Raw genomic sequence first — 15,707 nt, forward strand, 5'->3', positions numbered from 1 at the left:
GGGAGACATGCCCAACAAGTTCAAAAGGAGGTAAAGGCTGCTGCAGGGAGCGCAAGAAGAGAGCGCTGGAGCAGGCTGCCGAGGTGCCTAAGAAGGGCCAGGCACACGAGAAATGCTTGGGGCTCTGCCCACCCACCCCCTGCCCACCCATCCCCTGGGCCCACTCCTTGGCAGGGCGCTGCTCACCCGTCTGAAGCTCAGTGCCACCAGAAGGGAGGTCCTGCTTCCTCCCTTGGCCCCAGGCACGGCTTCTGGCTCTTGTGCCAGCCAGCTCAGCTTGAGCAGACACCACCTGCATCCCCCACCACCCACATCCTCCACCCCCCACCACCCACCCCCCACATCAGCTCAGGCAGCCCCATTGAGCAGGGGCACACACCCCCAGCAGCAACCCGTGGTGGAAATGCCCCCAACCCCAGGGGTGCTGCGCCCTGGGACCGGGTCCCCACCGCAGGGGGCCCACACGATCAGGGCTGTGCGGGGGGCGAGGTGGGCACGGAGGCACCAGATGCTGTGTCCCCCTGACAAGCAGGCGAGGACGCCTGGTAACAGTGCTGCAGGAAACCCATCCCACACCAAAAAAACGCAGTTTGATGCCTTCTGTCAAGCAGAACAAAGCACCAGAGGTGACGGCTTCATCCTATCAGTATTCCTGGGGGGCAGGGATATCTTGGGGCTCTGGAACAGTTGGGAACTGTGGCTCTGTAGTTGGCCAGCAGGAAGGGCGAGGTGCTCAAATATCACCTTTGGACCTCTGCATCCAAGTGCTCTCCCAGACCACCAACCCCTCCCGCACAAGTGTGACCCAGTGAGAGACCCTCACCTTCCCCCAGCGCAGCGGGAGCCCCGGCTCCTCTCTCCTCCTCCCTGTGAGGCTGAAACCCCCACACAAACTCACTCAGCCACAGGAAAACGTGGGCTTTTCTTGGGGATTTGGAGAAGCATCAGAGAACCAGGGGTCGTGAGTACTCACCACCTTCAGCTCAGGCACCGAGCGACTCAGGGTCCATTCCTGGCTGTTCACAAACGAATCTGCAGAACAGAGAGAAGAAATCATCATGACAGGTCACCAGTCTCCCTCGGGATCCCTCCCGGCCTCTTCCCTCCGCCACGCTCACCCTGCTCACCAGCCAGGTCTGTGGCTCAGCCCTCCCACCTGCTCCAGCGGCAGCGGAGCCCTGCGAGGCCCAGCACCGCCTGTGCCTGGCCCTGGAGCCGGAGCCCAGGGCAGAAGGAGCGGCCAGCCCGGAGCTCACGGTGCATGGGGCAGCTCCTTCCTCCCTGCAGAAGCACAGAAAACCTTCCAGCACCCCTCCTGAGCACGCAGGGTGAGGGGAGCTGCAGGGAGCAGCCCCTGTGGGGACACGGGACACCCCTGCACCGAAGGCACCCAGCGGGGTGCCCCGAGCACTGCGCTCACTGCAGTACCTGCGTGCTGTACGCTGTGCAGATACCGAGCTGGAGGCAGGTCATAGCGCATGTGCTCGACTGAAAGCGAGCACAACTAATGGTGTGCACCTTCTGTAATTTGCAGAAGGCTGCAATAGGCTTAAGAAGGCTGTAACAACCGGGAACAGCTCTGAGTGGCACGGGGAGCACCCTCCTCCTGCCACAGAAGTCACAAACACTTCATTTACATCCAAACGATCCCCAGGAGCTGGCCAAACAACAGAGTTCCCAAATACAGCCAGGCACACCGGAGGAGGAGCAGGCGACTGGAGAACACCTCAAGTATCAGCAGTTGCTAGCAGCCACTCCCAACAGACCCGGCGTATTTCGTTGCCCTAGAAGAGGAGCGGCACCCTGCACACGGCGGGGATGGCTGCAGGGTGGGGGTTACCCAAAAGCAGCACTGGCTGGATGTTCACAGCAGGAAAATAACAGGGGGTTCAGAGAGCAGAAATCCATGCACTGCTTCTCTAGGAACATGGAACGAAGGTGGTGTGGTCAGACTGTCGCAGAAATGAACAGCCGATGGCCATGCCGTGCCCTCACCGCTCCTGGGGGGAGCTGAGCACCCCACTGCGACAGCCGCAGCCCCTTCTCCTCTCCAGGATAACCGATCTGGGACAGGATGCTCTGGCCGGCCCAGGACAGCGGGGACACACAGCCTGGAGCTGCTCCGGGGCCACGGGGCCCTGCTCACTGTGCCCGCAGTGTTCGTGATGAACACAAGGCTGCTCATCACCATCCTGACGGTTCGTAAGAGGAGTTGTTTCTTCATGGTCTCTCCTGCCCACCTGTTCTTTCTTTCTGTTACAGGAAAAGTTTTAAGGCAGGAGTAAAACCTTTACAAACGTAACTTAAAGAGAAAGAGGAAAATGACAGGTTCTGGAGCCCTTTCAAAAAGGCAACAGAAAACACACCTGGATTTCCAAACACATTGCTTTGTCTAAAAAAAGGCATCACCTCCTCCCGTAACTTTTGCTCTGCTTGGTTCCTTTGTTGGTTAACCACGGTGGTTAAAGCAGCATTACTACTTTCTTCTTCACTGGCATCCCCTCCCTCCAGCCCAGACAAAGGCAGCACGCTTGCACTGCTTCACTACGCGTAACATTTCCTTGAACTGTGAAAAACTGGCAAAAATCAGGCATAATTTTCCAGGGATTTTGAATGGAGCATAAGTAAAGCACACTTGTTGACTTGGCTTCAAAACAGAGAGAGGCAGAGAGACGTGGAGAGGGCAGGCTGTTCTGCCTCTTCCTGTTCTTGGATGCTCAGGAGAGAGCAAATGGGTGAATTTCTGCTGGTTGCCTCCTTGCTAACTCTTCTAACGTGCCTTTTTTCAAACAAGGTTCAGGAGTTCATTGACAACAGATTTTTAACTTGCTGTGAAGGCCTCTGAGTAAGTCCCAACAGAAATAAACCGTGACGCAGCGCCAAGTTAGCTCTATCGAGCCATGTAACAGCTTCAATTAACAAACACCATCAGCACGCTTACCCCAAGGAGCTCCCTGCCTGCCCCCGGCTGCCCGCACGGGCGGTGTCTGCAGCCCAGGCCCCCGGTGCTGCCCGGTGCCAGCCGTGCCCCACAGCATGCCAGCTCTGCCCGGCCCCACTCCCTGGGTGCTGGCACCTCACTGCCCGCCCGCCGCAGCGCAGGTCGATGCCGAGCTATGCAGGGCCAGGTCCTGACCATGCTGGCCCTCTGGCCACAGGCAGTGGCACGGTGAGGGCACACGGTGCCACCCTCCGCTGCCCACAGCCCCGGTCTCTGCAGCTCAGGCCTCCCCCGAGCCTTGGTGTGGCTGTTCAGCGCACTTGTTCTGTTCCCTTTTAAAACCGCATCAGATTTCACTTCCGTATCGCTCTTTAGCAAGCAGTTTCAGGAGTGTAAATACTCGTTCCTTGAAAACCTGATTTCTTGTTTGTTTTGGGCTTGACTTCACTGATCTGCCCTGCCCTCGTAGCAGAGAGAGCAAACGAGCTCCTCCAGCCACCCTGATCATCGCCGCCCCCGGTTTCACTGCTGACTTTTCTGCGTGGCAGGGTCGCAGCCTGCCCGCCCGCTGCCCGTGCTGAGCACCTCGGCATCGTGCCCTGCAGCAGAACAGGCGGCTGGGCTGGGAAGTCTCACCCTGCCACCAACCTGCCCAGCCCACCCCGCTGCCCCCCGGCCGATCAGGCAGCCGGAGCGGTACGGCACGCTGCCTGCACACCATGGGCTTGATACCGCCACTGCATGTGCTCAGGACAGTACAGGTGAAGCTGTTCTTATTCCAGTGCCCAGAAAGGTGAAAGCAAGTGCTTGCTGACTACATGACAGAAGGAACAAAGACTGGAGTGGAAGTGGCCTTGAACTGAAGACGGGCACAGCATCCCTTCAGAATCAGCTGGAGACACAAATCTTAGAGGGGCCAGTTCCAGCTGTGGGTCACCTCCGAAGCCAGAGTCTCAGATGTCAGGGACAGAAGACCCTTGTGTCCACCTGCCATCACAAGCTGTACATGTACACATGAGCCTTTCCACTAAAATTCCCTTCTTTCAGGAAGAATATCCTCATCTCCAAGTGCGTACGAGGGAGATGCCACCAGGACACAGCAGACCGCTCCTTCTGCTCAGCAGGAACCTGTGGTGCTCCCGGAGCTGGCCGGGCCCCTCCTGCCTCGCCAAGTGACCCTGTTGGGCTTCCCTCACGGCCACCTGCACAGACCCACTCACCCTCTGACCCTCCTGATCAGCTGGATGATGCCGTGCCGGAGGGGTCTTCTGCCACCAGGACTGGTGACGAAGCACGGCAGTGCCTGGACACAGCAGTGAAGTGATGTGAGGAGGCTGGGCGTCCCGGCACACCTGGATTTGCCCATCTGGGACCAGATGCCTTCAGCCCTGTCCTCTGCCTTCACCTCACGGCACACCTGGGAAACCTCCCAGCTCCTGCAAGAGGTGGGAGGGTGGAACCAGCGTCACGGTGTGCTGCAGCAAGCCTCCAACACACCTCTGCCCAGCACAGCACTGCCAGGTGAGCCGGCCTTGTGCAGAAGCAAGGAGGCCGTGCTGGAAGGGCATTCCAACCGAGTTGCACCTTCGCTCTGAACTACTGCCACTGGCTGGTTGTTCTTCAGTTTGGGCCTGAAAGCAGAGTTTGGGGGCTTTATAAACCATGCCCTGAAAGCTGAAACTCTCATAACCAGGAGGCGTTAGTGTCAGGTTCCCCAAATTGCTTAGTCAGCAGAGCAACATTCTCACACACACACTTCTAGTACTCCTTACAGACCACAGGGAGAAGCTTGGCTCTGGCCCTCAAAAAGAGGAAAAACAAATGCCTTTGTCTGCATCGACCAGCACCCACAGCACTACAGCTCCTCCTGCCCCAAGCGAGATCTGGCAGTTCCTGCAGCACCCGAAGAATCGCCATGAGACAAGGTCCTCAAGACCACGGGCTCACCCAGAACCCGGAGGACCATGATCATGACCCAATTCCACACTGCCAGCCACGGTGCATGCCCCAGCTCAGCCTTACAAACCTGCCACCCAGCCACCCTTACACCCCACGGTTCTGCTCCCCATACACACCGGTCACCTCTCCCCACGCATGGACACACGCAGCCCAGCACAACGTGCTGATATCCGCACAGCTCACCCTGTAGTCCTGCCCCAAGCAGGAGCTGCAGCCACGTCACCCTGCACCCCACAGCCCCCCAGGACAGGCAGCCCCCGTGCCCGGCTGTGGGGAGCTGCCCTGCTCGCTGCGTTACCGTGCGCTGCTCTCCCCATCCACCTGCTCCTCCTCACAGCAAGTGAAAGCAGCCGCCGTGTGCGGGAGGGGCGGATGAAATCCATGAAGCTGTCAGAAAGGCACCTCCAGAGCAGTTTCTCAACTACCCAAAACAGCCACAGGCCAGGTAACCTGACTCGAGAAAAGCTGACACAGCTCGCTGATGTCAGCTCCAGCCACCCCGAGCGTTCCTTGCTCACTGCTGATGGGCAGCACGTGGAGGCTCCCTGCCTCTCACCTGCCTGAGCTCTGTACCACCGCACGCTCTGTCCCCATCAGTTTCGTGTTCACATTAACGCAAGGAGATCCATCGGGGTGCGGGGTCTCCCTGCTGGTGACACCATTTCCCCCGCCTGCGTCCCGCAGTGAGCGGGGCAGGGCGCAATGCCGGCCACCCGGGCACCATCTCTGCTGCAAGAAGCGACCGCAGCCTCCTCCGGGGGAGAGGCAGCGACCACGGGGAAGCACACACGAAGCCAGCAGACAACGTGACCTGGTCTGCCCAACGCAAGAACAGCCACCACCCAAAACCCAGGCGGGCAGTTCCCTGTCAGCACCTCCCCGCAGCGCCAGCGCCTTGGCACGAGCCCGTTCAGCACGGATTGTCTCCAGCCGGGCGAACACCCTCGTGAACCGTCCTCGCCCTCATCGCTGGGGCTCGTGTAGACACGGGAGCAGTGATTCACTCCATTAGCTGCACTGCCGGACTACCTGTATTGTTTAGTATTTCACATTAAAACACACCCAGCCACTCTTCCTCCCTCTTCTTTGTTATTTAATAATAGAGCAGAGCCCAGACCGCCAGCCCCGTGGCTGAGTACCTTCCCCAGGCGCACCTGAGCTCACAAGCAGCAGCAGTGGACTCACGGCATCACTTGGATGCTGAGTGCCCTCGCACAGCCAAACGGTGGCCTTGGTCTGAGGCACGCCAGAGAGGCAACCGACCCGACCCCTCCCTGGAAAAGGAGATTCGGGCCCACAGCCTCCTCTCGGGGAGGTCTCCCGGCACAGGCAGCTCTCTGCTCCAGGAGACTGAAGGACGGGTGCACACAAGGTCCCTGCCACGAGCAGGAGCAGACAGGAGGCAGGCACTCTGTCAGTTCAGCTGGATGGACACCATCAGTGCCGATGGACAGACTGCTGCTGGGGGCCACGAGAGCATCACACGCTAGGAAGGAGGAGCTGAACCCTCCAGCACAGAGGGTGCTCACGGCAGCACCACCAGCCTTCACCGAGCACCCAGTGGGAACACAGCCACCGCAGCGCTGAGCCCCGGCTGCTCACACCCACTGCAAAGCTGGGCGCAGAAGGGGCCCGGACTGTTTGCACTGAGCTCTTCAGGGGATGAAGTGCAGCAGGTTCACCTACCTTGTGCTTCAGGACAGCGAGTGCCAGACACATCTGGGTCTCCGCACACAGCAACTAATAATTAACCACCTCGTTATCCAAGCCGCTGTGGAACTAACTCGGACACTGAAACCCTGGACATTAAAACCAGCTTCGAAAGCAGGTCAGAGGCCGAACAAACACAGAAGTGCCCACACAAACCAAGTTCCAAAGTACCCACCTGCCCACACAGGCAGATAAAAGGGCAGCAGAGCGCTACAAGCCTGGGCAGAGCCACCCTTCCTGGCCGGGCTCGATAAAGCCTCAAGCCTGGCAATGCCGGCGGGGAGAGGGAGCTCTCCAGGCCGAGGGCCTCCACACGCACGGCTGCTGCTCCTGCCAGAGAGCTTAGCCGGTGTGGAGATGGTGTGTGGGACGTGTTCTTCGCAAGGATTATCTCACCAGAGCTTTGCATATTCAGCAGCAGTGACGGGAGAGACTCCTGTGTACCTCTGGAAAAGAAGCGTGCGGTTATCGGCTCCCACCCTGGCTTCCCAGCGATGCTGCGGGCGGCTCGGGCACTGCCCTGCCACCACCCGACGCTGGGTCGTGTGCTCCAGGCCTCCCGGGCCCTGCTCCTTTCCAGTCCTGGTCCAAATGCTCGCAGACCAAGGAATGCCACCAAACCCTGCGGGCCCGGACAGCTGCGGCCTGCTGAGGGAGCCAGCCCTCCCTGCCAGCGACCCGCGGGCGCAGATAACCCAGCGCCCTCCCAACACAAGCACTGTGCTGGGGACTCACTTCACCAGTAAAAACCTGCTCCAAAGATGTCTGACTTCAGCTCCAGCTGTTTAAAGCCACAAGCCAAGGCGGGTTAAGATTAAAAAGGCCCTGGTTTTTGAAGTTCCCCCTTCCTATGGATATCTGAAGACTGCAATCAAACACCTCTGCACCTACTGCATTCATCTCCTCCGATCCTGCCCTGAGGATGAGGTGTTTCTGTGTCCCCACAACTCCTTCCTTGGCATTTTCCCGATTTCCACGTTTTTCTGAAGCGTGGACACCAGGCTGGGCTCAGCGGCCCAGGCGCAGTCTCCAAACCCATCGTGCCATCTTTGCTCCTCACCAGCTCTCCCCGCTAAGCTCAGGCAGGTACTAACAGGAGGCGATACATATCATTATCTACTCAACTCGCTATGCAAACTTCACCTTATTAATGTAAAAACACCTTCCCCTTCTCCCAGTAGTCCTCTCTCACACACAGCCTACAGGTTAGTCCTCTGCACCGTCAAACACCAAGCAGAGGAGTAGAGGGAGTTACCTCAAAACCTTAAGGCACCTTATAAAAGCAAATCATCTTTCTGAAAGATGGCAATGTGGTTGCAAGGAACACTCCCTGAACTGCGGAGCCCAGATGCCAGGGATGCTGTACGCCTTACATGATCCCTCCACGAGCAGGGAAACAACCCCAACCTGCCCAGCCTTCCCAAGCCTTGTGTCAGTGCAGCCCTTCAGAACTGCGCTGGACGAGACCTGGACATGTTCCTCTGAGCCGCCCGCCGTTATCTGTGGTCAGCCCACAGTGGCTGGACTTTGTGCTGACTTTGTTCCAGCTCCAAGAGCTTCGTCCTTGCTGTATTTACAGAAAATCACATCCCCTGCCAGCCTCCATCCTGATACACCACGAAAAGCTCTTCAGCTTTCAGGCAACAAATTCTGCCTTGCCCTGATCGTCCCTCCTTGTGCTGGACCCTTGCATCAGCAGGGAGCCAACGCTGTACACGGAGCCCAGAGGTCTCAGCAAGGCCTGCAGAAGGCACTGGGAGCATCCCCCGGAGCCTTTGGGAATGCCTCCATGGCAGAGCGCTGCACTGGGCCGGTACCTGGGCTTGCTATCAACAACATTCTCCCAGTACTGGGAACAGGGTAGCGAAGTTGGCTTGGATCCCTGCCTGGACGAATATACCCAACTTCTCCAAAGAGCTGATAACCGCAACTGCAGCTGCACCCCCTCGGGAGGGCATGTTGGGACTGCGTTAGCAACTTTCCTAGGGCTAAGGTAGGCAGCGCTAGCATAAAGCACCAAGGTTTTTGAAGTGCTGAGCGTGTGTTACAAACACTGTTGGCCCACACGTCTGAAACAGGAGCAGGGCACAGAGCTCCAGTACGGCCACGCTGGAGCAGCGCTGAGGCTGTCCGTGTCCAGCCTGCAGCCTCCTGGCTTGGAGGCTCAGAGCTGCCCCTGAGCCAGAGCCTGTGGACCAACGCGCTTCGTGGAGAGATGGGACGTGTGAAACAGGACAAGCAGCAGCTTTAGTCTGCAGACATCACGGCTGCTCCTTCACATCTCACTGACACAGCAGAGTGTATCTTGAGCGAGGTGAAACCAGGCAGCTACCGACACAAACGGTGCTCTGAGCACAGAGCAAACAGAAGTGTCAGCTCTGCAGCTCTGGCAAGTGGCGCTTGCTCTGCCACAATGAGCGACAGCCCCTCGGCCAGCCTGGAAAGGTTGTCCCCAGGCTCCAGCACAGGCCACAGGGGGAAATGCTCAGCCCTGGCCAGCAGTGGTCTCGGATCAGCCAGCTGATCACCGCCAGAGAGGGCTCCGGGCCCTCTCCAGTGCCCTGGCAAATCACCTCCAGGCTCTCCAGCAGGTGGACCCAACGGGAGCCCCTACCTGTCCCAGCCAGGTGAGGGGCGAGGACACGGGCACCAGCAAGCAACCTCAGCTGCTCCCCTGGGAATGCAGCAGACGGGCTGGCGGCTGCTGGCGCAGCTCCTGCTGGAAGCCGCCGGCAAGCAGGAACAGGCCCCCTGCCGCACGGGCAGGGCCTGGCCCTCCCTGCCCGGATACACCCACATTCCCCAGCCATGAGCGCAGCCTCCCCTTGCCTGGGAACCTCCCGCCACCCAGCCCGAGCACCGCACCCGGCCCTGGGCACCCCTGCCAGCTGCAGGGGCCCCGCAGGAGGAGCGCACCCAGGGGAGCACAGCCAGGCACCCCACGGCACCCCACGGCTGTCCCGGCCACTCGGCCGGAGCCTCCACGCTCCTCCCGGTCCTTCACCTGGAAGGCACAGTGAGCCCCGAGGACAAAGGGACCAGCAGCAACGAGCTCCTTGAGCTCCCAGCCAGCACCCGTGTGGCAGCGAAGCTCAGGCTGCAGCAGAGCTGCTCCTGCGCTCAGCCCCAGGGCCGGCCCTGCTGGGGAGCGCCCGGGCACGGCGCTGCCCTGGGTGCCTGCAGCTCCTCGGGGAGCCCCCCAGCCCAAATCCAGCCCGCTGGATTTGAACCCCAGGAACCCCACGATGGAAGCCCAGAGCAGCTCGCGGCGCCAGGAAGCGCTGCCCTGCCTGCACCGAGAGCGGCAGGGCCCAAACCCGGCCCCCCCGCTCTGCTCGCCCAGCGCTCAATGCCTTAAAAAGCCTGCGGGAGCTGAGCACCTCCCGGCCCCGCGCAGCGCCGCTCGCCCCGTGTGCTCATGCCAGGGAACAGGGAACAGGGAACAGGACCGGGCAGGGAGGCGCAGGCAGCGCTGCCCCCACGGAGCCTCTGCCAGCCCCGCAGCCCCTGCACCCGGAGCACAACACCCCGCAGCACGGCCCAGGGGTCGGGTAGCCAAGCAAGCAACAGCAGCTTCAGCTACCAGTCCTTCACAGGCACGGTCCCCAAGGCCTCCTGCTCTCTGTCCCCCCCCTGCCATGTCACCTGGGAGCCACCGCAGCGTTTCACAGGCTGCCCTGCGCCCAGCAAGTGCCCCATGCTCCCGCTCACCCCCAGTAAGACCCCTGCAGTCAGCGCCCAGGCAGACTCTGGCACCAGGGCAGTGCTCACAGGACGGGAATCCCTATGAGGAGCCCCTTCTGTGCTCCCCAGCTCCTCATGCTGCTCCTTGCCTCTGCTCTGGCAGCCTCCCAAATCACTCAGCCCCTGCCCAGGAGCAGGACCCCTCTCCCCCTCGTGCAGGCGGGACATGAGTTTCAGTTCCCCCCGCTGCCCTGACCCCACTGCATGAGGCTCAGCTGTCCCTGCCCTCGCTGGGACACCAACACGGCAAGGAGGACGCGGGACCCATGCGGCTAGGCAAGGAGGGAAGGAACTCCTCGCAGCATCTCCTCCAAGCCGGCCACCGCTGCTCCTTCAGCGCTCGTGACGGTGGCACCAGCACACTGGGGCACCAGACGGCCCCACAAACGCCCACGCTCCCTCTCTGCAGCCGAGTTCCCCGAGCGTGCACCCCGCACAGCACCGAGACGCAGCCAGGTGCCCGTGCCAGCCCAGGGACCCCAGCAGGGCCAGGCCACCGCCGCCCTCTGCTCTCTCCAGGCCAGCGCCGCTCCGGCGCTCACTTACCCAGGGCTCGCAGCGGGCCGCTGCCCAGCAGGACGGGGTCGACGCCGCCGTGGGGCTCCTTGGGGCAGACGCCACCGGTGCCACCGCGCTCTCGCCTTCGGAAGCGGCTCGTGAGGAGTCTCCAGAGTCTCCCCGGCTGCCCGGGGTCCGCGTGCAGCCCGCCCCCGACCCGGGCCAGCTCCGGGTACAGCAGGTCGCGCTTGCTGGGGCAGGTGTGCAGGGAGCTGGCGTCCCCCTCGCTCTTGGTGCGGAGGCGCGCGGGGCGCAGCAGGCCCCCCGACTCGGAGCGCCGCAGCTCGTGGCCCCGCCGCAGGCGGAAGCTGAAGCTCTTGCGCAGGGCGCTGAGGTTCCTCCTGGGGCTCGGGCTGCTCCGGCCGCTGCCCCCGAACAGGTTCCAGCGCCGGCTGCCCCACAGCGAGCCGCCCCGCAGGAAGCCGGCGCCGTCGGCGGGGTGCTGCGGCCGGCCGGCGGGCAGGAAGGTCATGCTGCTGGGGCGCGCCCGCTGCGCGCCCCCGGCCCCCGAGCCCGGCGGCGACCCCTCGGCGCCCGCCGCCTCCCGCCTGCGGGGCGAGCGCAGCCCCAGCAGGTCCAGCAGAGCGGCCCGGGCCCGGCCGGGGGCGGCGGGGGGCAGCGGGGCGCCGGCCCCCAGCCCGTTGCCGGCGGCGCAGAAGCTCTTGGGCCGGCGGCGCTGCTGCTGGGCGGCCCCGAGGGCGGCCTGGACGGCGGGGACGCCCTGCAGGTCCAGCGACTCGCAGACGCTGACGGCGCGGCGGGGGCTCGGCCGCGGGGGGCCCCGGGCCGCCTCGCCGCGGTGCCGGCCCTCCGACATCGTCACCCGCGGGGCTGCCCCATGGCCCCCGGCCGCCCCCCGCCGCTCTCGCCCGCCCGGCCCCGGGCACGCGGCGCAGCCGGGCCGCCCCCCGCCCCCCCCGCGCCGCCCGCCGCCCGCCGGCTCCCACGCCGCGCCGGCATGCCCGGGCCGCGCTCCCGAGCGCCGCGGGCGGCGGGGCCGGGCCCGCCCCGGAACACGGCCGGGGACGGCGCTGGGATGGGGACGGGGATGGGGACGGGGATGGGGACGGGAACGGGGCCGCCCCGCGCCGCCGCGCCCCCCCCCGGGCAGAGGGCACCGGGCGGGTGCTGCCCCGGCCCCGGCCCCGCGGAACCCTCCCGGCCCGGCCCCGCTCGGCCCCCGCCGCCCGCACGGCCCCGGGAGCAGCGCGGCACCGGGAGCCCCCCGGACCCGCAGCGGGGTCGGGCCGGACCCCCCCTCCCCAGCCAACGCTGCTCCGCCACCGGGGCCCCGGCCGCGGGCACGGCGGCGCTGCCGCCCCCCCCCCCCCCAGCCCGGAGCCCCCGGCGGTGGCAGCGCGGGGCCGGCAGGGGGCGGCAGCGCCTCGGTGCGGGCGGCGGGGCCGGGATGGGGCCGGGCCGGGGCCGCTCCGTGCTCGCCACCCGCGGCGGGGGACCCGGACCCGGACCCGGAGCCGGGGCCCCGGTGCTCCCGTGGGTGCAGCCCCGCCGCCCGCCCCCCCTTTCCCTGGAGCACCCAGGGGCTCTGGGCTCTGTCTGGGCTCTGGGTGCAGAGGATGTGAGCCACCAGCAGCATCACGCAGACACCCAGCGCCCCGACGCTACCCCCCTGCCCCCTGACCCCACGCGGGATGTGCAGGGACTGCTGCAGAGCATCAGAGCACAGCTCCGCTCCCTCCTCCTGCCAGGGCACGGCCTTCTCCCTTCACTGAGCTCATCGCCCCTAAGCCGCTGCTTCACGTCGGCCAAGCCCCTTCCTCTCTTTCCCCCACCCTCCCCTATTTCTGGGCCCAAAAAGTTGTGGTGAATGGAGTCAAATCTAGCTGGAAGCTGGTCACTAGTGGCATTCCCCATGGCTTGGTACTGGGGCCGGTCCTCTTTAACATCTTTATCAATGATCTGGACGAGGGCATTGAGTGCATCCTCAGTAAGTTTGCAGATGACACCAAGTTAGGTGCGTGTGTCGATCTGCTCGAGGGTAGGAAGGCTCTGCAGGAGGATCTGGATAGGCTGCACCGATGGGCTGAGGTCAACTGCATGAAGTTCAACAAGGCCAAGTGCCGGGTCCTGCACCTGGGGCGCAATAACCCCAAGCAGAGCTACAGGCTGGGAGAGGAATGGTTGGAAAGCTGCCAGGCGGAGAAGGACCTGGGAGTGATGGTTGATAGTCGGCTGAATATGAGCCAGCAGTGTGCTCAGGTGGCCAAGAAGGCCAACGGCATCCTGGCTTGTATTAGGAACAGTGTGACCAGCAGGGTTAGGGAGGTGATCGTCCCCCTGTACTCAGCTCTGGTGAGGCCGCACCTCGAGTACTGTGTTCAGTTTTGGGCCCCTCGCTACAAGAAGGACATGGAGGTGCTTGAGCGGGTGCAGAGAAGGGCGACGAAGCTGGTGAGGGGCCTGGAGAACAAGTCCTACGAGGAGCGGCTGAGGGAGCTGGGCTTGTTCAGCCTGGAGAAGAGGAGGCTCAGGGGCGACCTTATTGCTCTCTATGGGTACCTCAAGGGAGGCTGTAGCGAGGTGGGGGTTGGCCTGTTCTCCCACGTGCCTGCTGACAGGACGAGGGGGAATGGGCTTAAGTTGAGCCAGGGGAGTTTTAGGTTGGATGTTAGGAAGAACTTCTTCACTGAAAGGGTTGTTAGGCATTGGAACAGGCTGCCCAGGGAAGTGGTGGAGTCACCATCCCTGGAGGTCTTTAAAAGACGTTTAGATGTAGAGCTTAGGGATATGGGTTAGTGTTAGGTCAGAGGTTGGACTGGGTGATCTTGGAGGGCTCTTCCAACCTGGATGATTCTGTGACTGTGATCCCCCAGGCTCTCCCAGCCCTCTGGAGCGAGGCCACCATCAGCGCAGGGCAGAAGCGAAGCTGCACCCAGCAGCCCCCTCCCCTAGTCCCAGGGCCTTTTCTTCCCTTTGCTTCTTTTCTCCCCTTTGCTTCTTTTCTCCCCTTACTTCTCTGCATCTTTCAGACACTAACACCCCCCGTTCTGTGCTATATTCTCCCAGCTGCTCTGTGCTGCCAGAGGGAGCAGCTCTCTAGACCAAGGATCATCCAGCAGCCGCCTGTCCCCGCAGCATGCCAGCGCTCCGGACGATGATGGGACACATCCAGCTCCCCTTCTGCCCGGCCAGCAGTGCCTGAAGCTGAGCAGAAGGCGCCTGGGAAGCCGCCAGACACGGCCCTGCCGTCTGTGCCAAGGTCACAGGAGCACACGGGCTGCCAGGATCGACCCTCGCCCCCGCCGTCTGGTGCCCTGCAGGAGCAGGGGGCTCAGCCACGCTGCAGCGCGGAGCAGGGAGTCCCGCAGGCAGCGGATACGAGGAACGGCTTCTGACAGGAGCCGAGCACCAGAACAGGCTGTCTGCGGAGATCACGGCGTCTCCGTCAGCGGAGAGGTCAGAATCGATCGGACAGACATCTGTCAGGACTAATTCAGAGCCAGGTAATCAGCCTTCGGGCAGGAAACGAGACTAATAACCTCTCGGGGTCCTTGCCAGCAGCCGTCTGCACAGCCGCGCTCGCAGCCCTCGGGAGCTGCTCACGTAACGAAGCAGGCCGGCTCTGCTCATCCCCTCCCAAAATCTTGGGCTTGTTTAACTTTAACGACGCCAGATGGTGCACCTTCTGCACAGCTCCGATCGCTCTGAAAAATTCTGGTAAGTTCTGGGCACGGAGGGATCGCTGAGCCACAAAAATAACCCTGGGAAGGGCTTCAGGGCACGGGGCCTGACCCGCCTCCAAGAGCCTCCCCGAGCCCGCTGCTGCCTTCATCACCCTGCCCCCTCCTCCTCCTCGCGGTGCCTGCCCCAGACCCCCCTTCCTGCACATCAAGCCGGCTTCTGCCATGGCCAGGCCCGACACGCAGAGCAGGCTGAGGCTCTGCAGCCACAAAAGCTCAGAAGCAGCAAGTTCCCCATAGCCTGACACCGTCTCCTGTTCCGCTCAGATCACATTTTTACAGTTACTTATGTTTTAAATGCCCTCCTTTCAATTCTCTAGCCCGTCTACCACCTCTTTTTTTTTGCTTTTTAGCTGCAGTGCCAGAACCTTGGCACAATACTCACTCGAGGCCTCCTGCAGCACTGGGAAGACAAAAAACGAGCGTGCTTCTCAGGCATTTGCGCTGCTATATCCCAAGAAGGTATTTGCCTTTACAACAGTAACATCATGAAGATATTTTTACCTAATTAGCCTGTTACGAGGCAAGGGCTCTATATGCTACAGCACTGATACAAAGCCCCTTGGCACTATTCCTGCAGAAAGAACAAGAGACATCTAAAAATAAACCAGAAGGCAGCCTGAGACACAACCTCTGGCGGCACAGGGCTGCAGCCCGGCACCGGCACCCCAGGGGCTGGCACGAGGGCGGCCAGCGCACGGCTCCGGCTGGCTCGGCTGCAACAGAGCGATGGGGAACGGGACCATGAAGGAAGCCACTGGTGCTTAGGGACAGCCACCGCTGCAATATGCCCGATGCACCTCTCCTCGTCTGCGAGCCTCTCTTCTCAGGCAGGCTGCTCAGCTGATCGCACCGCTCTGATTGTCACTGTGAGTACTGCACGGGAAGGTGACACTATCCGAGCTCACCAGCAGGGATCACCACGCTCCTGGAAGGCTGCTTACCCAGTCCCCCGTGCCATGAGAACATCCAGAGGAGCCCTGGCAGCGGGATGTAACAGGGACATCGTGCTGTGTGCTCCTGACCCAGGGCAGGTGCCTGGGGACAGAAGGAAGTCAGTCTCTTAGCAGGACTTTTATGAGTCACAACCCTGT

General features: G+C 62.3%; 1 protein-coding gene across 4 annotated transcripts in view; it reads right to left on the reverse strand.

Annotated features, from left to right (window-relative positions):
* AGAP3 (ArfGAP with GTPase domain, ankyrin repeat and PH domain 3) overlaps positions 1-15,707 on the reverse strand; it is a 129,413-nt gene that overhangs the window by 82,687 nt on the left and 31,019 nt on the right. For 2 of the 4 annotated variants that reach the window (XM_084508968.1, XM_084508969.1), the window contains exon 2: positions 974-1,032. In XM_084508968.1, coding sequence (XP_084365094.1) covers positions 974-1,032 — 59 coding nt within the window. Of the gene's footprint in view, positions 1-973; positions 1,033-10,900; positions 11,816-15,707 lie in introns of those variants that run through there. The other 2 variants (XM_084508967.1, XM_084508966.1) reach the window with 2 other exon arrangements.

Source organism: Aythya ferina, assembly GCF_964211825.1.
Source record: "Aythya ferina genome assembly, chromosome: 2".
NCBI classification, from domain to species: domain Eukaryota; kingdom Metazoa; phylum Chordata; class Aves; order Anseriformes; family Anatidae; genus Aythya; species Aythya ferina.